The 23,045-nt window shown below is 31.3% G+C and overlaps 2 protein-coding genes across 7 annotated transcripts; both read right to left on the minus strand.

The window, feature by feature from the left end:
* Positions 1-206: 206 nt before the first annotated feature.
* LOC111290674 (dof zinc finger protein DOF5.4-like) lies at positions 207-2,980 on the minus strand. The gene has a single exon (XM_022882082.2). The coding sequence runs from the start codon at positions 2,757-2,759 to the stop codon at positions 1,788-1,790; it is 972 nt and encodes a 323-aa protein (XP_022737817.1). The 5' UTR covers positions 2,760-2,980; the 3' UTR covers positions 207-1,787.
* Positions 2,981-16,147: 13,167 nt separating this feature from the next.
* LOC111291340 (uncharacterized) lies at positions 16,148-20,696 on the minus strand. Of its 6 annotated transcripts, none has more exons than XM_089768453.1 (3): positions 20,037-20,696; positions 18,802-19,918; positions 16,148-17,054 (listed from the first exon to the last, which is right to left on the minus strand). In XM_089768453.1, the coding sequence occupies exon 2, from the start codon at positions 19,770-19,772 to the stop codon at positions 18,819-18,821; it is 954 nt and encodes a 317-aa protein (XP_089624579.1). In that variant the 5' UTR covers positions 19,773-19,918; positions 20,037-20,696; the 3' UTR covers positions 16,148-17,054; positions 18,802-18,818. The 6 variants fall into 6 exon arrangements, with proteins under 6 accessions (XP_089624579.1, XP_089624580.1, XP_089624578.1 ...); XM_089768454.1 differs by having other exon boundaries at positions 16,148-17,072; XM_089768452.1 differs by lacking the exon at positions 16,148-17,054 and having other exon boundaries at positions 18,645-19,802; positions 19,885-19,918; positions 20,037-20,695.
* Between the last annotated feature and the right edge of the window lie 2,349 nt (positions 20,697-23,045).

A 23,045-nucleotide genomic window follows, 5' to 3' on the forward strand; every position in this document is an offset into this window, starting at 1 on the left:
TCTTTTCAGCATAAAGCTTCGATCTGTTCTTTTCAGCTATGAGATAAGACCCTGCTGGATGGGTCATTTGGTTAAGGTAAATGGCACTGGCAGCTCAGATGATTATAACCTGTCAAGCCAATGCCAGGTTTCTCAATCAGGATGTCGCGTAGCGATAGCCAGCGTTTTAATTTATTGGCGTTTTCTTAAAATAAATTTACAGAACCTTCAAGCGAAAAAGGGCACTTTTAATTTGTTGTATACTTGCAGTACAATAACAGATAAGAAGAACATCTAATGAAGGATTATTCATGAGTATAATTACATGTTTCGATTAAGCATCGGTAGTTTTCAGCTGGAAACTTTGACTGACCGATGGCGCTATCAGCAATCAGCGGCAGCATTTGGCCAAACTAGAAGGACAGCAGAGTAGCAGGATCAGTGGTGGTCCAGCCACATGCCTTGACCCCTCCTAATAGCCAAGTTGATGAACGATATGATAACCCCCCTAAATTTAGACTCTGTAGCAAAGGCAATCTCCTTCGAGGTTGTACCAGAACTATTACTATACCATTATTTCAGCCAAACTTCTCAGACTCCAAAGCTCAACCCTTAGCATTGCAAAGATCAATATCCCCAAAATAACCACATCAAATCCCTCACCCATTTTAACCCCATCCCCCCCCCCCCCTACTGCCACGCCCCCACCCTAAAAGTCCAAGGTCCCAAAACCCACATTGAACGTGCACAAACATTCAAGCAAATGATGCAAAAGCACTAAAGTCCATCCCATCGTCAATCATCACCATTCATGTCCATCCAGAAACAATAAAATGTGGCAACGTAGTATGGCAAACTCAGTTCCCAGAAAAATCTGTAATCAAAATCAAAGGTCTTTGGAAAATGGTGGGATCACTCATCACACTTCTGAACCCAAACTGATACGTACTCATACGGGGGTATGAGACTTGAGACCACGTCTGCTTCTGCACATGCGACCCACCCATCACCAGTTCACCAGTACCCACCACCACGACCCACCTAAATTGCCACATCACCATAGCCATTTTACATTCCAATTTTCACATCCTCGTCAATCCACCATGGTGAGCACTAAAAATTTTCTCCCCAAGTGACTGAAGGAGAGAAGGAAGGACAAACCGCCCAGAGTCGAAAGAGTCACCCTACCAGGTTAACCCACGTGGCCTTACGCATTAAGACCATCTCCAGTCTCTCACCACCGCCACGTGGAACATAATCGCGCATGGGAATAGTCACTACCTTTCCCGGACCCACCAAACACAACAACCTCCCAACCGACTTCTCTCTAGGACTACAGGAGTAGTGGTACGCTCAACACTACCTCTTTCTTGTCCGTACATTTCCCATCCCTCCGCTTCGTCGAGATCAACGACACCGGGGTTATAATTTTCACCACCATTTTTCTCTATTATATCGATTAATTTAATTCCGGTTATATCAGAAACAAAAACCTTCCGAAAAAAAAAGTAGTATAATAAAAATTATAAGAAAAAAAAAAGAAAAAGAAAAAACTTAGTTGCACAAAAACACCAAGAAGATCAAACGAGAAACACCTTCCAAAATCACCAAAATAAAACTTAAATATTAGAAAAATATATTAAAAATTTTACACAATAAGAAATAGTCACATTCATATATCCATATAACTCTCTTCAGTTTCTTTTACCTTAAGCCTTGAGGCTTTCTTTGATTTTTTTTTTATGAGAGTTTTTTTTCTTTTTAATAGTTAATAAATAATTTACGGAAAAGAAAAGGTGAGAGATAATTTACGGGAGATAAAGGGTAGGATGATCTTGATCAGTCCATTGACTCTGACTCCAATATGTCTGATCAACAACGTTAGGAAGATCAAACAACCCTTGATCTCCACTCCCTTGCCAATCCAAGGCTCCAAATCCACTCTCGGATCTACTATGCAAATTTGAAAGCTCAACTTGAACCGTCTGATCAAGCAATCCGCCGGTAATTTCCTCTCCTCCCATACTCATCATCTTTTGCTGCTGTTGCTGCTGCCACTGTCCTTGCTCAAGTCCTTGCTCAGTTAATACCGTCCCGAAACCAAACGACAACGTTTCATTGTTCGATGAAGTAATCAAGCTCGTAAAACTCCCAATCTCCGAAAATAAGCCGCAGTCTGATCCTTGTTCTAGCAATCCTGGCTCGAACTCTAAATTATTAGCGTTTCCATAAAACTTCGACTCGCTTACATTTATCAAGTTAGAATGAGATGTTACAGCCGACACCGCCTCCGCTGCGCCACCGGTGGAACTATTATTGTTGTTGTTATTGGTATTATTATTGGTCACTGCAGCGTTAGAATTAGCTGCAGTAAGACTTGAACTCTCGCTGCTAGAATGAGAATTCGATTTACGTTGATCATGTTGTTGCTGCTGTGGTTGCTGTGGCTGTGGTGGTGCAGAGGCGGCAACGGCTGTGGTGGTTTCAGATGAAGGTCTGGTTTTGGAGCGCTTGGCTTTGCGGCAACCACCACCGACGGGTACGTTACGGAGGACGCCGCCTTTTGTCCAGTAACGCCGGCAGCTCTTGCAGAAATGACGTGGCTGACAGAGGTTGTAGTTGTTGTAGTAACAGAATTTTGTGTTGTGAGAGTCGCAGCGTGGACACTTGAGTGCTTGATGGTTTTGGTGGTGATGCGGTCGTAACCTTCTGTCTCCTCCTCCTCCTCCGCCGCCGCCGCTGAATATGCGGTCACCTCCGATCGAGCGGATGTCTTGCATTACTCACAACAATTTTCGCTCCAAAATTTTAAATAAACAAATGAAAGCGAAATTTTCAGAAACTCGGAACCAAATCCGATTGATTTTTATATTAGTTTATATATACATACAAAGATTCCAGTGAACTTTTTGCAAGCCAAAAAATTCACGTCACTGAAGAGTTTAGTTGACGAGAGGAAGAAAAAAGCACAGAAGAGTTTTTGAACTTGTCTGCCAAATATCCCTCTTCATATCTTCCAGGAACAAAATTATATTCCAATTACGAAATTACCCCTTTGAAAACGAAATTACGTAAATTGTGTTATAGGTTGCGAAAGTACAAAATTGGGCTTGAGCAAAATGAGTTTGATGCGAGAGAGAGTAATAGGACTGATGGGGGATTTGGAAATCGAGTAGGTGTACGGAAAGAGAGATCGAGACCGTTGATATTAGACACGTGGATGGTAAAGAAAGGGAGAGTATTGATGTCCACAAAATCAGGTTGTCGAGTTGTCGGCCACCCTAGTTTATCTGCTGGGACTATCCTGTTGTTCGTCCAACTGGTCTAGGGACTGCCCCGTTGCAACTGTTATTGGTGGGTTATTTAAAATTATACTACCATGCCCCAAAATTAAAATAAATTTATAGTACCAGGTTTACTGTACGTTCGCATCTAGTCAATCAATCTCCTGAGATTGCGAAACGCCGTAAAAAGAGAGCTTGGAAATTTATACTAATATATGTTATAAGTTATCAGTTCAGGATAAATTATATCGGTATTCAAATATTATATTGTTATAAAAAATTACGGAATTAAATCAATCCGACCAACGACTCCTTTATGAGATTTCAACTTAGAAATTTCAAAATTTTAAGAAATTTTTTTTTGCTTTTAATTAAGTAATTAATTGATTAAAGGTGCATTTGGATTAATTTTTTTTTTTAAATCTCAATTCTATTTTATGGAGCATTTGGATAAGCATGGACAATGTTGTTGAACTATTCTAATCTCACTGTCCTTTATGGTAATTGAATTTTTTTTATTTAAGACATTTAATTGTTTTTAATGTAAAATTAAAATTTATAGTAGTCAAGCAGTTAACTGCTTTCCCATGAAGAGTTAAAAAAGCAAACCCAAGAAAATCCCCATCCTAGGCTATTTCGGACGCTGTTGGCTGTACATTTTTCTCACATGTGTTTCATAATTATAAAATGTATTCAAATTTTTTTGAAATTTTGGTTGCAACGCATTATATATAAAAGTAATTATTACTAATTAATTATTTTTTATTGACATCGCATTTAATTTAATTTAAGAACAATTTCACAAGACACCATGGAGTTAGGTCAGAGTGAAGGCTATGTTGATATTGCTCCAACCCCACTTTGGGTCACAATCCTTGAGAGTCCTAACACTAATGAATGCGACAAGGATGCCATGATCTGGCTCTGCATTGCACCACTTATTTTCGGTCCTATGTCACTTTTTACATCAACATCCTGATAATTAGGCCATTTAAATATTTAGACATTTGATTTATTTTTTATTTTTACAAATAAAATTGTAATTTAAGATAAAAAAATTCGTATTTGTAAGATTTTGAATTTTAAATATATTGAATATTATTTTTTAAACTATTTAAATAAATTAATTAATTTAATTTTTTAATTCTTTGAGATTATTTTTATATTTGATCCGTTATTAAAGGTGCCTGCTTGTTAAAAAAACAATAGCATGAGAGGCATGGACAGCATATATAGGTATCACAAGCATATTTTATTTTATTTTTTTTGTTTAAAGAGAGTAAAATCCTACGACAAGAAAGAGAAGAAAAGGTTTGAATCGAACCCTAATTTTATATTTTTTAAAGATATTTTTAGTCATTAAATCAAGACATTAAAGACGTATCATAAGCATTGTTGTTTCGAAATAGTGACTTCGAAGTTCATGAAGAATTTAATCATAGCAATATTAATAGACCCAAAAAAAAAAAAAAATCATCTTTTGAGAGTATGAAATCCAACCGTCCTTAATTAAAAACTTGGATGCCAAACCAAACCATCTGATGCCGTTCGATTTTTGGCCTTTGTCATCGACCTGAAACCTACTTCCGGTAATTAATTTCAATTTAGTCAAACAAATCTGCACATGTGGTCAAGGTAATATTAGTCATTTAGTGACATCCTTGTAACAAAATTAAGAGCAAACGATTAAGCCTTGACGTGGTGCTTCATTGCCATGACAAGTGGCACAATGCTGTAGCTCGACTTATTAACGCACAAGAAAAATGCTTTCCAACATAACTTTGTGTTCCATGTAAATGTAACTTAAGTCTCTTTGAGTTAATCATTTAGGGGAAGATTTAGATAAAATTTTTTATAAAAAGTTTTTTATTAAAATTAATAATCAAAATTAAAAATTTTTGTTATATAAATTAAGTGCTCAAAATTTTTGAAAATTACAATAAATTTTGATATATATTTTTAAATAGAGTGTTTAGTAAAAATGTTAATTGAATTTTACAATTGAAAAAGTATGGATCAAAGTTAAATTATAAAAAATATTTTTTATAATTTTTTTATATATTGTTGATTTTAACATTAAACTTTATTAATTTATCAGTTTGAAAACTATCAATTTTTACATTGAATTTTATTAATCTATCAATTTAGATTTTTTATTAAAATTTTTATTAAATCATTTTTAAAAAATAATTTCATAAATTTCACCTAAAATTTTATTGTATATTTTATCCCATTTAGAAAGAGTTTCTTTTACAAATAAATTCATATTTTAAAAATAATAAAAAAGATTACAAGTAATAAAATTTGAATTTTAAAATTATTAAATATCATATGTTAAAGATAATTACATGAAATAACTTAATTAAATCATATATTTATGTATAAATTTTTTTAGCAAAACACATATAAGTCATTTACGATTTCTTAGTTAAAAGTGATAATATTGGATTTGGGTATGATCTGCTTAGTATGAATTGATAAACTCATTCGGAGCTTAAATCAAGTGATAAAAAGGGAATTGAATAAAGATCTTAATTAAGGTCGAACAGTTGTACTTTTAATTTGTTAAAATGGAGAAAAACAATAGCATACTAATGAGATAGATATGTTGAGTTATAAAATAGTGGTAGTAATTAATCATTGTATGCATTGCGCAACTTTAAGTTTTGCTTTGGTTGGCAATACAATCAAAAGCATTAATGTCATCATTGTTTATTAAGCATTGTTTTTATGGGAATCATGTCAACTGCCCATTAACAGGCCAAATCAAGCCAATAAAAGCACGTAAGCATCCCCGAGAGGACGCAATCGCCCACCCTACTAAATCAAAATTTGAGCTTTTTTATTACATCAATTTAATAACATTTGGTGTTATAAGAAATCAATAATTGAGATATTTCTCAAATTAATTAATTTTATTGTACGTTCACGAAATAGTATATTTTGTAAATTTTGGTCCTTTATATTTTCAACATTAATTGCAAAAATTTACCTAATCCATTGTCTTTTAATATATGTGTCCATTCATCATATAAGACTAAAATATGCATAAATAATATAATGAACATATCTTAAAATTTCCCTTCAAAATATGTAAAAATATAATAAAAATTCATGTATTTATATCATGTAAAATATTGATATTTGTGTATTCGTATTATATTTTATATGAAAATTACATGTCATAATTTGTATTTATATAAAAATATATATATTTTTATTAAATATATATATAATTTTTTAAAATTTTAACCTATATAATTTTTATATCGTATTATCATATCATGTTTTTAATTATAAAGATCACTCAATAAATTAAGATGACATCAAGCTTAGCTAAGACACACTTACAAAGTATGAAGTAAATGCTCACTCATGTTGTAGCAAATTACTCAAATTATATTTGAGAACAAACAATCAAATTCAAAAAAACAACACAAATTTTCCTAATGGGAGACCTTTGTCTAAGACATAATGTAATGCAACAGAAAAAAAAACACATCCATTGAAGTCTTATCAATATATATCTTGATCAATAATTCATCAAATAGAGAATGATGGAATTCGAACTCAACCCTTCAAAACGCGACCGCGATTGGCTAGATATGTCAGCCCCAAATGTCTACTTCCATTTAATCTTCATCTTCTTCAACCACTGCAGCATCAAAGCATAATACTTATTGTCAAGTTCGCACAAAGAGACGAGAGGTTTTCGGCCCCTCCACGGAGACAAACCCTAAATTTCCTTCCATCAAACAGTTCCAAGATGTGATAATCAGTGCAATATTTTTGGGAAGGTGTGGGGCCCAAAATCCTAACCCCTTTTCACACCCATCTATTGAATCTCGTTTGAAGGGATGATTGTTATCATACCAGCTTTGATGCTCAAATTTGGCTATCGATAGCACATTTGAGAGTGGGAAAATTGGTTAGGTGTTGGAGTACTGTAGTGCACAAGGACATTTTCCACGTCGAAATTGCCTGCCCTAAAATGGTTCATTAGTAATTATGCTTTATTTCTTGTTTCTATCTACTCAACAATAATAAAATTGTTCGTTCCATGTGTTTGTTTATGAAAGCAAAGGTCGATTTCGTATAATTGAGACACAAATTGTTCTTCATTTTCAAAATTTTTAACTCAATATATTAACCATGAATGTTGAAAACTAAGGGTCTTCTTTTTTTTTTTTTTGAGTAAATTATATATTTTGAAATCTCAAGTTAATTTTTTATTTAAAAAATAAATTTGATAATTTAAAATATAAAACAGTGATATAATATGAATATAATAAAATATAAAATATAAAAATGATATAATTTAAACTTTTTATAATAATTATATATAAATTTAACAAAACTAAAAAATATATATTTTATATTTTTATATCAACATAAATTTGATATATAATTTTTATATAAATATATATAATTTAATATTTTATATAATATAAATATATGAATCATTAAATTTAAATAAAAAATTAATATTTAGTTTTGAATTATGATAACATTGACATTTTTAACTAAAAGAATTAGACTAATAAAACTTTCAAAAAATGGCTGAAGAAATGTCAATTCAAATACTAAAGGTTGAATGATGAATTCAATTCCAATTACAAAAATCAAAGTGAAAATATTTCAAAATTTGATCTATTTATCTTGAATTAATTGGTTGAGTGAACAGGTAATTTGACGGGGAAACATGATCACATGCACATGGGACAGTAGAGGGGGGCTCTTCAGTCTCCCCCCACGTTAGCGCGTCTGTTACTCGTCCACATCAACCTCTGTTTTTCTTTCTCTTTCTTTCTCTTTTTCAAATTTGTAATTTTAAAAACTTATAAATAAGTCTACATTTATTATTATATAAAATATTAGTAACAGTTGCAGTAGTAATGGCATTGCTATCCACTTATTTATATATTTTTCAAAATTCAAAGGGGTTTGAGAAAAGAAGGTTTTGAGGGTTTTTTTTTAATATATGATCTGAAAATGATAAAAAAATTTAAAATTTATATATTAATTTAGAAAAAATTAAAAAATATTTTATATTAAACGTGTTATCTGAATCATTGTATAATAATTTTTATATTTTATATATAATTGATACATAAAAATTATAATATAAACAAATGAGTTAGCAGGGTTCAGAACACTCTCTCCAAGTGAGAAATGGGTGGCTTTCACATCTCTAAGATTGGAAAAGATACGGGTGTTTTTTTGTTGAGTCTCGTTGATTTGTACCCCTCTAAGTTCTAATGGGTGTCATTATCCTAAGCCATCAAATTTGGGCTCAGTCCTTGAGGCCCAGTCGGTTGGAGTGAGTACAGCTGTTACCTTAGGCCCCACCCTTTGACCCCACCTATTTTACATGGCTCATTGGCCCCAATCCAACCCCATCATCTATCCTTCATCTAACTAGCCATCCATCCACATCCCCCTGCCCTATTGTTATTTTATTATTTATATTTAGTAAAAGGAAGAACTTTACCCGAATAAAATTTAGGAACCTTCATACTCATCAATCATCATGTGCTTTCACTAAGGAATAACTCAAATAAAAAAAAAAAATTGAATAAAAAAGTATGGGCTATCTAGATTGTAGTCTGTCAATTTAAAAACAATGAATCATATGTTGGTGAAAATACATGACCAATTTAGTTTGAAAAATTCAAAGTTCATCAAGCTGTCAAATTATTTGACTAGAAAATTTTGACTTGCTTCATGGATTATTGAACCAAAAAACGTTAACAAGTTGGATATTTATGATCTTTCTAGCTAATTTAGACCATTCAACAAATCCTATTGACATATGATCATTTAAATGGGTCCATATGGACCCCAATATATATACTAAACAATCCAACTCCATTAATAGAATAATCAACTCAAGTATAATTTAATTGATTTATACAATAATTTTTAAAAAATGATATTTGTCAAGTCTGATGTTTAATTATTTTTTATTCTCAAATCATGTTTTCTTTTATAATTAGAAAAAAAAATCTAATCCATTGCTAAATAAAATAACAATGGATAGTCACTTGTAAGTGAAAAAAAAAAAGACATAAAATAATAACAATCATAAGGGTCTCTTCTTTTAATATTAATAATAATAGTCATAACAATCTACATAGGATCAAGTTCCCCAAAGACATTTAGTGGAAACTAAGAAAACAAGCACATGAGCAAATGAATTAGATGCAAAGTTTAAGATTATACCATTACATGTCCAAGAAAGAAAAAAAAAATCTAAGTTTTGATTAATTAAATGATTTTTTGGACAACAATTAATTAAAATTAAAAAAATGACAAAATGATTGAGAACGTTGTTATTGTGATTTTTATGAATTGGATGTGATATTGAAAGTGAAGTAGTCCTGCAATACTCTGTTGGATAGCGATCGTCCAACGAGCAGCTGCTCTGATGGGTCCGATCGAACGCTTTTGGAATTCAGTAATTTGGGTCTGATATTGTTTCCATTATTGAAATTGCAGTTGTTGTCGTCCCTGTTTCTTTTCTTGTCCCCAACTGTACCAATTTGCTCCACTGTCAAGCTTGACCAAATAACAATGGGAATACAAATAACTTTTCCCTGCAAAATTCTCTTCATCAATGAATATTATTCATAGCATTCTTTCTCAGTCATGAACAAAGAAGTTCGATTGAGAGCAATATGAAAGTGATTATCATGCGTGCAATTAGGTACCCATAAATATTTTAAGTTCAAATATTAAATATTTAATTTAAAATCAAACGATAACAAATAAAGATCAAACCTAATAATTTAATCCAAGACTTAAGCGAGTGGCAAGAACGAATTTGATTAGTTAGATTTTTTTCATTTAAAAAAAAAAAAAAACTAATAACTTCAACTCGAGATTTCATCAATTTATCGATCAATTTTTCTTAGATAGTTGCTAAATCCAATATCTCTTATATCGTTCTTCTTACAGTGTGAAACGTCGAGTAGCATAGGTACGAAGATATTTTTTTCACCATGTTAAAGCGACAGTACCCATAATAATATTAATATCTAAATCTGTCACTTAGTCTTGTACGAAACAGTTTGAGCTGACCGCCTCTTTTGCCATGAAATCCGCAGCTTGATTTTCTGTCTTGGTTGCATGTTTAAGGATTACCCTACAGCTGCTGGATAAACTGTCTTCTACCTTTGCATGCATTTCCCCTGGCTACATCATCACACATCACACCTTTGTTACCAACGATGCATCCTCAATTGCTCCGGTTCACTTCTCCTTCCTTACAAAACATATGGTGGTGGCACAAATATTGTTTATCCAAAACACAAGGATTTTGAATTTCATACCTATTGCATGTTCAATGTTTTGAATAATGTTGTGAGCGTGAAAGGAAGATGAGATCTAAGCATCTAAAATACGATATAATGGTATGATATGGATATAATATAAAAATAAAATATAAAAATGACATATTAAAATTATAGTATTAATTATATATGGCTTTAACAAAATAAAAAATATATATTTTATATTTTCGTATCAACATAAATTATGACACGTAATTAAAATACGATACGAATATATGAATTTTAATATTTTACATAATACAAATACACAAATCGTCACAAAAGAGTTGAAGAATACAAAACATGAATCACTCAGATCGATAGGTTTTTACATGAGGTGATGCAAATACATCTGCCTGCCTTGTGGAGAGCAAATTAACCAGTTATTAGGTCCCTCACGTATCCCAAATGACAACAAAATGTAAGTGACATTTCGTTATTTTTCCCTTTGTTCATACAAAACCCTTTCTCGATGTTAATGGAAGATAGGAACTTTTAGGATTTCTTGATCACATATTCCTTGATATCATAAATTATATACTAATACATGTTGAAAATATTGACTCAAATCTCATAAGAGATTTATTTGAGATTTGTTTGAAATTTGTTAGATATTGTTTGATGGACAAGAATACTTACAAAAAAAATTTTAAAAGAAGGGATTCTTAATAGGTAAGTTTGACTTGTAAGAGAAGATTTCTAAAAGAAAAGAGATTTTTAATAGGCAAATTTGACTTACAGGATAAGAATTCTAAGAGGAGAGGGATTTTTAATTAGCAAGTTTGTATGGTTATAAATAGGAAGTCTCTACAAAGTTAGATATGAGAAAAAGATATAAGAAAGTTGTATGATTTTGTGGGATAAATACCCCATAGGAGTATCAGGACTCTATATCTTATGGGTGTGTATGTTTATTTGTGAGTGAACTAGAGGAGATTGAGAGGGTCCACATATGTATGATGTATGGGAGCATATGTATATGTGTGTATGTGTTTGGTTATGTTAAAAAGGTATACAAGGGTTTGGATTTGTGTTTATTTGGGTTGATAATACTTCATAATTGTAGAAAAGATTAAGAGTGTCTTATGAGTATTAATTGTTGAGTGAAGTTGATGATTTGATGTAAGTTTGTAATTTTTTACAATTAGTGGATCTTGTTTCTCATCTGTGGATGTAGGTCAGTTGGACCGAATCACGTTAAGTTATTATTTCTTGTGTGTTTGATTTATTATTTGATTTCGTTTTCACTGGTGTGATTAGATTGGAGGCTTTTAACCCAACAAATGATATCAGAGCAGTGATGTTTCCCAACAATACATCCCAACAACTTCTTTTCCTTGATATAATGTCTTTGTCATCAATATAATATAGGGTTATATTTAATGACTGTTTATGTATCACTTTCAAACACTATGTTAATATCTCATCAACAATGGTAATTAGGGTGAGTGAATGTTGTGTTAAAAGTTAAAACAAAGGAATGACACAATAGAAAAATAAAGAAATTAATGTATCTTTATTTACAATTAAGAATTTTAAGTTTTAAATTTTATTTATTAATGAAATATCAATGTATAATTAATTATATAAAAATAATATATTAATCGTGCATCGAATATAAACTATAATTTATATCATTAGATTAACTTTTTTAAGTAAATGAATAATGGTGTGCAGAATTAATTAAAATTTCATGTAAAAAGTTGTGATTAGAACACATAATCAATCATATATGCTCAAATAGTACATTGATCAATTAATTGTGGGTTGTCTAATTCTTCTATTGGATCCTATTAAAACTTGGGTTGTCCATATCTAGTTTTAATTGGTTGAGGGCCCGGAAAGAGAGTTTAGAAAAGGAAATTCTACTTACATTATCAGGCCAAGCTAAAATGTATAGAGCCTTACATTTAAAAATTAAATGTATATACTATTCCTATATTTATTGGCCCCGTGCGGTAACATGGCCTGATGTAATGGCTTTCCTTCAAGCTATCTTTTAATATATTTAATAGTATTTTTTTTCATGGGACCATCCTATTTAAATATATATTTTTTAAAATTTATTTTATTAAATTTTAAAATAAAAAAATTAAGATATTAAAAATTTAAACTTATTTAATGTTATTTTTAAAAAGTGGTTGTATAAATTAATTACATTAAATTTTGAATTTTTATTTAATGTTTTTTATGAGAATATATGTTAGGGTATGCTGTCTTAAATCTAGCAGTGACATTAATCAGAACCGTGCATACATGATGTCACCAATGACGTTCTACTTAGGAGAAAATTTTGAATGCAGTTTCTGAAATCCAAAGATTGAGGTTAGAATTTCAGGGAAAATTTCACCTCTTAAGTAGAGTGCTGTGTCACATAATGTCAATATTTTTCATGCCCAGTAATCTTCTGTTTTAATCTGATGTTGGATTGACGTATCACATTTACCTTTTTTGAATGCTTCACATGACATTTTCTTCCCTATAATCCCATAATATCTTTATCATGATTACTACCCTACGACGAACTTTCTCTTTGTATTTGATATGGGATTAAAGCATCCTAATTACTCCAGTGAAGTGTTTGGCGTGACATGTGAATCACGTGGGTTAGCCGAAGTTCTAGTATTAACGAAGTTAATTGCCATCCCAAGTTACATTCACGCCCTGCTGAGCGGTAGTGGCTATCAATGTTTACTAATTACATTTGACTATAGATCGCACTATACAGTAACAGTTGATATATAAATGGAGTACTGTGTCTATGGTTGAATTAATGGATGGGATGACCAACCACTTGGCAAACCCTAAATAATTGCAGGAAGGGTAGCAATGAAAGTGGCCTGATGATCGATCAGTTGCGCAGATGATTGCCATTAGCGTTTTTGCAAGAGTGGTTGGTCCAAGCATGTGGCCATCTTTTCACATTGTATGGCAATTACATTTTAGATACCTCCTATCCTACTACCTAGATTAATTTTTAGTAGAAGACTTTATTTATTATGCATTTTAGATTTTAAAACATTATCATGAATTAAGGTTTTAGTGATGGATTTTTTTATAATAGGAAGATTAAAAAAAAGTTATAAATATTATATTTTAAAAGTAATTTCAAGTGAATTTTTTTTAAAATTACCAAAAAATAGTTTTTTATAAATTTATAAAATTTAATGTAAATAAAATTTTTTAAATCAATATAAATATATGTGTGGAACAAAATTCAAAACTTTTTTAAAATTAATTAAATCCCTATTTTGGATAGTCATATTAATTACATAATGATTACCACTTCTCCAACCCCCACCATCTCTCCAACTGGTCAGCAACCTTTTCAAAAGTGTCCATCCCCATCACGTTGTCATATTAAGAGACTTGAAAAGGTCCAGGCTTACACACAGCAGTTGGTCTGCCATAGGACTTGACTTTTGAGTTAATTTAATTCCATCCCAAACCAAGTTTATTAAGGAAAATAGAGGGGCGGCAAAAAGGGATAATGTCCTTTTTTTTTTTTTTTTAATTATGAATATATATGTATGCGTGTGTATATATATATATATATATAAAAGTCATTGAATTTTATTTTTATTTTTATTTTTTTTTGCATTTACATGAAATATTGTCTGATTATTGTACTTTTGCAATAACATATGCCTACGTACAAGGTGTGAGCTGGTAACTGACGATCATCATGGAAGCTCTAATTCGATCCCTGCCAAAATTTTATGAAGATGAATCCTGAGAAACCATCAGACATTTAAAACAGCTAGATTCATGACGCTTATTAACCCAAGTAATTCCCGATCCATGAACCAAGATTGAGGTTTCATTTAATTAAGTGATGAAATTGATTTTGATAAAATTAAAAAATAATAATAAATATTATAATTATGATTAAAAATTTTTTATATTAAATAAATATTAATAAAATTAATATTTAAATTTAACTAATGATATGATAAATTTTAATACAATAAAATTCAAATTTAGATTGAATTATATATTAAGTACGAATACCATGAAAACAAGACACTGCTAAAAAAAATAAAACCACAGAATATATCCCATTTCATTGACTTAGGTTAATGAATCACGTGCAAGATTCTTCAAGATTTCCCAATTATACTGCACTGCAAATGGACAAGTATTGACAAATAATACCTATCACTTGGTATTGATACATAGAAGACCTAAATTTGACTATCAAGATGATTAAGGTAATGGTCATCATGCACCAAAGCCTCCAACACTAATAATTTTTCATTTGGATTGCCGATAAAAAAATTTCTATTATATTATCACATCATTTTGACATTAAATCTTTTAAAGATTTCTTCTCCTTTATTCGCCGACCATTAAAATGAAACTTAAATGGATAAGTGTGATAATGCACCTATGGATAGCACATGTCAACAACAATATTTCACCACCACTCAATTCAATATGAAATCCAAATCTATCAAATCAAAGAAACTCAAATTCCAGGATGTGAAGTGAGGTTATATAATTTATTGTTTCACATGTATATTCACAGGTTAAATAATTAAATAATAATGATAATGATAATAATACTGTAAGTTCACAGACAAAGGGGAAGGAGATGGCCGAGACCTTGGTTTGAGGAGGAAATTAAAGAGGCACAACCCAATGACCATTTGGGCTTTTTCCCTTTAGCCTCTGATGTAAAAATGAGATCCTCCTACACTCAGGTTGGAATCTAAGACCATTAAAATTTTTATTGTCAGCTAAAACTATCATTTTAAAAAAGGAAGATAAATCAAGAAAACTAGATATATCAGGAAATTGAGTGAATCTCTGATCTATCATTCCTCCAAAACAATTTGCACCAATGATGATGATAGATTGAGGAATATTTTAGCAAAGGAGAAGGCGATAACTAAAAACTTTGATGGTATTTCCAGTCATCATCATCATCTTCAACATGTACAAAAAAAAGAATATGAAAAGCAAAAGGCCATGGTAATTAAAGAGATAGAATCAGTGGGAGACAAGTAGTAGCAGTGTCAATCAATCCTATGAAACTTGCCATTCCTTGGATAGTGCTCTGAACATTGTTGTAGCTAAAATTTTTAGTTAACAATAAATTTGTAGGCGACCAGTCCTGGTCACTTGTTAGTCTCATGGCAGCAAGACTGAAGACAAAAGTGATCTGATCGTGTCAGCACTTCAGCAGCACTGCATTAGAAATCCATTATATTTACACTTTCTAATTGCCACTAAAGAAACCTGCATGGTGACTAGGAAATCGCTATAAACTGCATGGATGATGAATTTCCACTATAAGACAAGTCTTCTCGAATTTTATTTTTTTATATTGAAAAGCCAGGAACAAGTTGTTATAATTGAGAGATAATGTCACAAATTTATCTTGAATTATAATGAAAATTTTTTAATTAGATATCTAAATTATAAATATATTATTTAATGTGTTATTTAAAATGTTATTTAACATTTTAAAAAATTTTAAATTCAAATAATATATAAAATATTTTTTGTAATTCAAAGATCATTCATGTTATAAAATCTATTTATGAAAAATTTACATTATGTGACGGATGTGGATGTACAAGACGACAATCCACTAATAGAATATTTCTATAGTTCTTTTTTTTTTTTTTGGGACAGATACCCTGACGCAAGACTACCGTAACACATTCTGGCTAAGAAAGCATTGCGAAAAGCAGATTAATGATGAGACAAGCTTCCACAATTTATACAGAAAAGGGCGCAATTCCTTGATCAGACTCGTAGACTTGTGCTTTTCGACCTCATGGCTCATACAAGGTTTGTTTCGACTTTGGCCTTAGGGTGTGTTCCATGGTAAATCTAAGAAATTATTTTTGGATGTTCCATAGTCCACAGCTCTGCCCCATGACCAAGATTGAGACAGAACATCATTGCAGCTTCATTCAATTTTTTTTTTTTTTTATAATTGCAGACGAGAAAAATAAGTCAATTTGAACTGTTATAGTGGTTTGATCACTCACTCTCTCTATTTGTTTATTTATTTATTTTTTTACTTCAATTCGAATAAAATTTTCCATTTCTTCGCCTGAGAGCAATGCAACAACCGCAAGCAGGCAGTGAAGTGACCTCTGATTTCGCCCATTTGCAAAAATTCATAGCCCACGTATGTCCACTGTAGCTTAGGCTGGCTTCACAGCTTAAAAATCAGATTAAAAATTGATCTCACCAAACTAATAAGAATAAAACAGATGCATCCCCCATCTACCTCAAAAGGCTATGGGAAATGGAAAAAACCTGTAATACGCGTAAGGTCATCTCATTGCATTGCAAATCAACAGAAACCCCACCTAAGGTGGAATGTTCATGAACCATTCATAGAGAGCAAAAACATCAAGTAACATGTTTCATCGATTAGGCTGTCTTTAGCATGACTCTAAAAGTAACATCTGATGCATTCCGAAGCTAACCGCTGAAAGTCCTGTTAAGGTAGCCGGGGCTGGAGTAATTAAGCAAGCGCTTACATTTTGCTGGCATTTAGACTTTCAAGTTCCAATAGATGCATACAACGAAACAACAGAAAACTACGCATTTTGCTTATAAATGAATCAGAAAGATGAGCAACAAGAGTCCAAGTCCAGCAATTTTCAAACACATCTACAAATCATTTTATGGTGCCATTTAAACAACATAAAAAAATTGTATGCATGAAAAATACAAGTCTATCACCTACAGCTAAATGATCATTTAATTCTCAAAATTGCACTATAATCAGCATCTTGCATTTTCAAAAGCCCCTCCAAGAAAAAGATAAGGGATCTTTGCAAAGAAATAAATTGGTAATACCTATTAAAAGTATAGCATTTGTCCTTATCAAACTCTGCTTAAACATATGGAAAGAATAAAAAAGCAGGACCAATAGCATAGTAAAGAAACAAATTAAGGGGCACCTGATGGAGAAAACAGAGGGTTAAAGAGGTACAGCATCATTTACTGCCTCCTTATTCTAAACCAAAACCCAGGAGAGGTATACAGCAGTTAACTTTGATAAATAGAGGAAATGCACCACCAAAGAGATTCAACATTTTCATGTACATTTTTTTTTGTGCAATAAACACTATAATTAAGCAGCTTGAGGATTAGTAATTACATTTCAGATTACATGCCAAGATCCATAGTTTTTCTTCCCAGATCAGACACCTTAAATAATTTCCATATTTGCAGTAATATAGTACAGAAAAGAACTCGTTTTTCTTTTAAGAAAAGAAGCTTGTTTAAGTGCTAAAACAACAGCTAACAATAAGAATTTACTTCTTAGTCGTGGAAACCTATCCATATAAATTAAATTACAGAGTTAACTAAAAAGTTAGTGATTAAGACAATTCATAGGCATACTTTAGTATTTTATTACTTATTTTTATCAGAATATATTTCCAAACACTAAAAAGAATGGAAAAAGAGGCATACCATGCTTACTCACACACACAGAGTGACACGTAAACATAGTTTTTATCCACAATTCTAAGAAAATGGTATTTCTCAAGTACTTATCAATTAAGATTTGGAATGAAAATATGATGTTTTGTTTAATCTTTGATGCAAAGCTCATGACAACAAGGCTAGCATTAAACACAAAATTCATACCTAAGCTTTACAAGAATTGATGCTAAGCAATGTTGACCTGTAAGTTCTAAAGAGGAACATGTGTTGTAATTTTTCCTTGTCTCTGAATTATAACAGTCAGCAATGCAACATCGCTTATGACACTTTCAAACTGATAGATGAGGAAACGTGTGCATTATACTTAATTCTGAATTATATGCCTAAATAAGAAGCAAGTTGCCATTTCTACAGAAAACACATGCACCGATAATTATAGAAAGGGAGGTTCTCGATATAGCTCTCACTTATGACAAAATCAAGTATTATCATGAAAATTTTCATGTAACTTGCATTTTAATCTAGACCCAAAAATAATGTTACTTAACAGTAGCAAAAGCAACCACATAGTTCAAATAATGTTGAGATTTAATAATTCAAGAGGCCACTGATAAGAAATGCATCAAAAATATAAAAGTATGAACCACTTAAGCTTATCTCATTGACAAAGCAGTCAAGAAACATGGAGGAAAAAAACAAGCTAGAAACTCCAAAGGTTACATACACGTCTACCACATTTTTTCCTGCACAAAAGGGCAGTGAAGCACAAAAGGAGAAGGATTACCTACATTTATTGGAAGAGTTTTCAAGAAGAAACATCGCCTCCTCTTAATTGCTTTATTGCAGTGTACAATTTCCGTCGATGCCCAACAGCAAATACACCCATCTCCTTGAGATCATCTAGAGTAAGCAAAGGCAAACTTTCCTCATCAACCTCATGCATTTCAAAAATACCAGCATACCTGCCAAATCCCAGGTCCTCCAACCATCTTCTGACACTAGTTACATCGTTACATGTGTATCTCGTTTGGTCCCATACATCACCAGATTTAAGAAACACATTATTTCCTTCATAACAAGCATCTTTCCAACAATCATCGGCATTTCTTTGTTGCCAACTATCATAACCAGGTTCATCCACATCATATTCACAAGCATCTTTGCTGGTAGCCAGTGTTTCATGATCTGATATGTCCCGAAAAACATTGACAGGGTAATAATCTGTGCAAGCATTTGATCCAATTCCCATGTACTCCTTCTCACCACGCTCCTTTCTATCTGCACCGCTAAATTGAGAGCTAAGTTTAGAACTCCAAGTCCAAGCACCGTCAAACGCACAATTATTGCCTTCCCTGCTCCGCCCTCGCCTCTTCATGACCCTACTCTTCCTGGTTATGGTACCGAAGTTTAAACTAGACTTCATCATGTCAATTTCATCAACACTGACCAAATCAAAACCCAATTTGGAAGAATTTGGGTTCTTATTCTCTCTGTTCTGTTGCAAATCAGCTGATATCCTTGGGGAAACACCAGGGTCGGAAATCAGGAAATATGGAGAATTTCCTTTAGAAAACTCAACAGCAGTAGGAAGTTCATTTTCTTGAGAGTTGAGAAAATCAGGTTTCCATCTTTTATGTACCAAACTTTCCTTAGTCTTCTGAGAAAACCCACATGCAAAAGCAGCAGATACATCTCCAATTTCCCCTAACCTAACATTTGGCCGCCTTTGTCTTTTCGAATTCATGCTTAAAACCAGCATTTTGCACCAAACCCTACTTTCTATCCAACCCTAACAACACACCAAAAAACCCCACAAAATGAAACCTCAAAATCAGCCCAAAAAAAAATTGCAGCAAACAAACAAAACCCACCTAAAATATCACCCAAAAACAACCATTAATCTCCCTGAAATAATGTAAAAATCATTACAACAAGTACAATTTACATCAATATTCAGTAAACAAAAACACTAGAAATACTCATGCAAAGCAGAAGTAGATAAGGGGAAAGTGAAGAAGTGAACCTGGAAAGAAAGTAAAAGTGGCAGAAGAGTTTGAATTTTTGCATGTTTCCAGAATTGGAATAGTTGCAGTTTGCTGGGTGGGCAGCTCAAAACAACAAATTACAATCTATTTATTGGCATATTTTAAAAAGGAAAGTGAAAGTACGTTAGTTTTGGTTTCTTTTTATGGGCAAGCAAAACAAAGAGCAAAACTTGAAAAAAAAAAAAAAAGGAAAAAGAAAATGAAAAACTAGTGGTGAGTTTTGTTAAACTATTCTGCGTGCCAAACAAATTAGATTTTCAGACATAGATGGTGACATGTAATAAAAGGAAGACGAATTGCGAATTATCCTTCTAAACCAAACCAAGGTGAGGGAAGAACAAGAGGATATGATTAGGTGTTCCATGAGTGCTTGTCTTTATCTTTGATACGTGGATGTTGTACCCTACATGTCATCAGATATGTGGAAGAGAAAGAAGCCGGTAAACTTTTGAAACCTTAAAAATGTGTTTTTTATTTTCTTGGAAACTGCGGCCTGAATTTAATGATGAAAAAGATATAAGGCAATTAAAAATTGGGGATTCAAGTTGTTGTTTAAGTGATGAAATAAAAATCTAAAAAGGTAAAAGAAGATTCTTGGAAGAACTAGGTTTTAAGACAGGATGGGGCCAATGATGCTGAGGATAGACATTGGCATTTAGCCAACAGGTTTTGGGAAATAATATGGTAATTTAAAATATACTATATGAAAATATTAAAAAATATATATAAATAATACGTTAAAATGTAGTAAGCAAGTGTTCAATCTCACTTGGGTCAGGAGCTCGGAATATGGCTTCAGGTGGAAAAGGGATGGGGTTGGCCCAAAGTGGCCCTTTTGCTGTTGGTGTCAACTTAGGCAGGAACTTGAATATGTTAATTATCATGATTGAATTGATTTTAAAAAATTATTTAAATAATAAAAAAAGATTTAATTATATTAATATAAGTCTTATATTTTTTTAGTTGAATCACAATGATTAGGATTAAAATTATTATTTTAATCAAAATTAATCATGGATTTAATTTATGAACCATGTTCCCAACAACTATCTTTGCTTTTGCAATATATATATTTATTAATTTTGGTATTCCTAATTGCTTGCTTTTGAATTGTCTCTCTCCCCTCAACAATATAACAAAAAAAAAAAAAAAAGGTAAGATTATTGCCTGCAATTAAAATAATAATAAAATTATATAATTTTCCTCTTGTCAAATTTTTTTTCTTGCATGAAAGTTATAATTAGCTAGTTACCTTACTTTTTTTTTAAACATAATTACATCTTTAATTTCTTGAAATTTATTGATATATAAATAAATAAACAAAGACAGTTTCAACTTTCAAGCATTAATTAATTTTCTAATATTTTTGTCATTCTATTTATCTCACCAATTTTATCCTAAACTTTTGCATTCCATGATATGATATATGATTATTCAAAAAATTTAAATGTGAAATATATTAATTTATAAATAAATTAATTAAATCATAAATTAGATATTTTAAACTAATAATTATATATTATATCGCAAAGTATAAAATTTAAAACAAAAATAATGGCACGACAAAAAAATATGAATGATTTTATGGTGGAATACTTAGTAGTATTCTTCTTTTTTTTTTTTCTTTCTTGGGTCAATTGAATTCTAATGATAGTCAAAATAGGTTTTTTTTTTTTGGTTGCATAATTTAATTGAATCTTGTAAGTAAAATTATTTGAATTAAATTTCATATTTTAATTTATAGTTACTTCAAGTATATATAATTTGATTTTTATCTTTTCTAAAAGGATATGCTTTATTCTTAACTTTATTTTTTTATTAAGAGAAATTTTTTATAATTTGAAAATTTTAACCACAAAATACATATTAAAAAAAAATTGTTTGGCATACAATTGTAGTTAAATTCAAATTACGATCAATCCACAATCTCAGATTTTCTACTTAACAAGAATTGAATTTGTGGGACAAGAAATCCCAACAAAAATATATGAAAAAGGGAAAGTATTCAAAGATACCGGTTCTAAATCAAGAGGACCCCACTTTAGACACAGCAGATGGGATGTCCAAAAAGAAGGATGATGATGCTGTCCACAGTTGTCGCAGGGGATCCTGGCCCATTCTTAAGCCCATCCAGATCCATCGGGATCATTTGCAACCGTGCAGGGAAATCGCCACGTACGCAACCTCCATCAACCACAAGTACAATAATTAAACCTTCGCCATCCAACAGGGTGAATTTCACGGTCCAAATATTTTTACTCTTTTCGTTTCTATCAGGGCTCTACTGCGCTGAGCGCGTAATAAAAGACATCTCCTTTTTGTGGGTACGACCATCTTAATCACGTTGTCGATGGAGCCCACTGACCTCTATCATGCAACTGATGGGCTTGAAGAAACTTAAAGATTTTGAAACCTGGGCCTGGCAGCTCCGATCAGTGAGTCCTTCGAAACTCAAACGCCGTCTTAACGGCGCAACCGACACTCTGACGAAGGTAATGCCATAATAAAAATGTTTCAAATAAATGAAAATTTTAGACCCTACACAATATAATTCATACATATTATACGAAAAAATAAGTGGTTGATTTAAAATTGATAAAATTATATTTAAATTTTAAAAAATTAATAATATTTTTTAATATATTGATATAAATTATGATATGATAATTTTTATATTAATTAAATTATTAAAAAATATTTAAATAAATTTAATTGTCCATAAATAAATTTTTATTTTTTGATTTGTATTCAAACAAATTACTATTTCAAATAAAAAATTATTTAATATTAAAAATTTATTTATATACAAATTAAAGATTAAGATTTAAAGATTTATTTGGATATAAATTAAAAGTTAAATATTTATTTGGATGTAAATTAAGATTTAAAACATATTTGAATGTAATAAAAACATAAAAATTTATTTAAGTATAGCGATAAAATTTTTTAAAAAAATTATTATTTTAATTTTTCATATTTTATACATA

The sequence above is a fragment of the Durio zibethinus genome, chromosome 11 (assembly GCF_047325235.1).
Source record: "Durio zibethinus cultivar Kanyao isolate XHJ-2024 chromosome 11, ASM4732523v1, whole genome shotgun sequence".
In the NCBI taxonomy this organism is placed as follows: domain Eukaryota; kingdom Viridiplantae; phylum Streptophyta; class Magnoliopsida; order Malvales; family Malvaceae; genus Durio; species Durio zibethinus.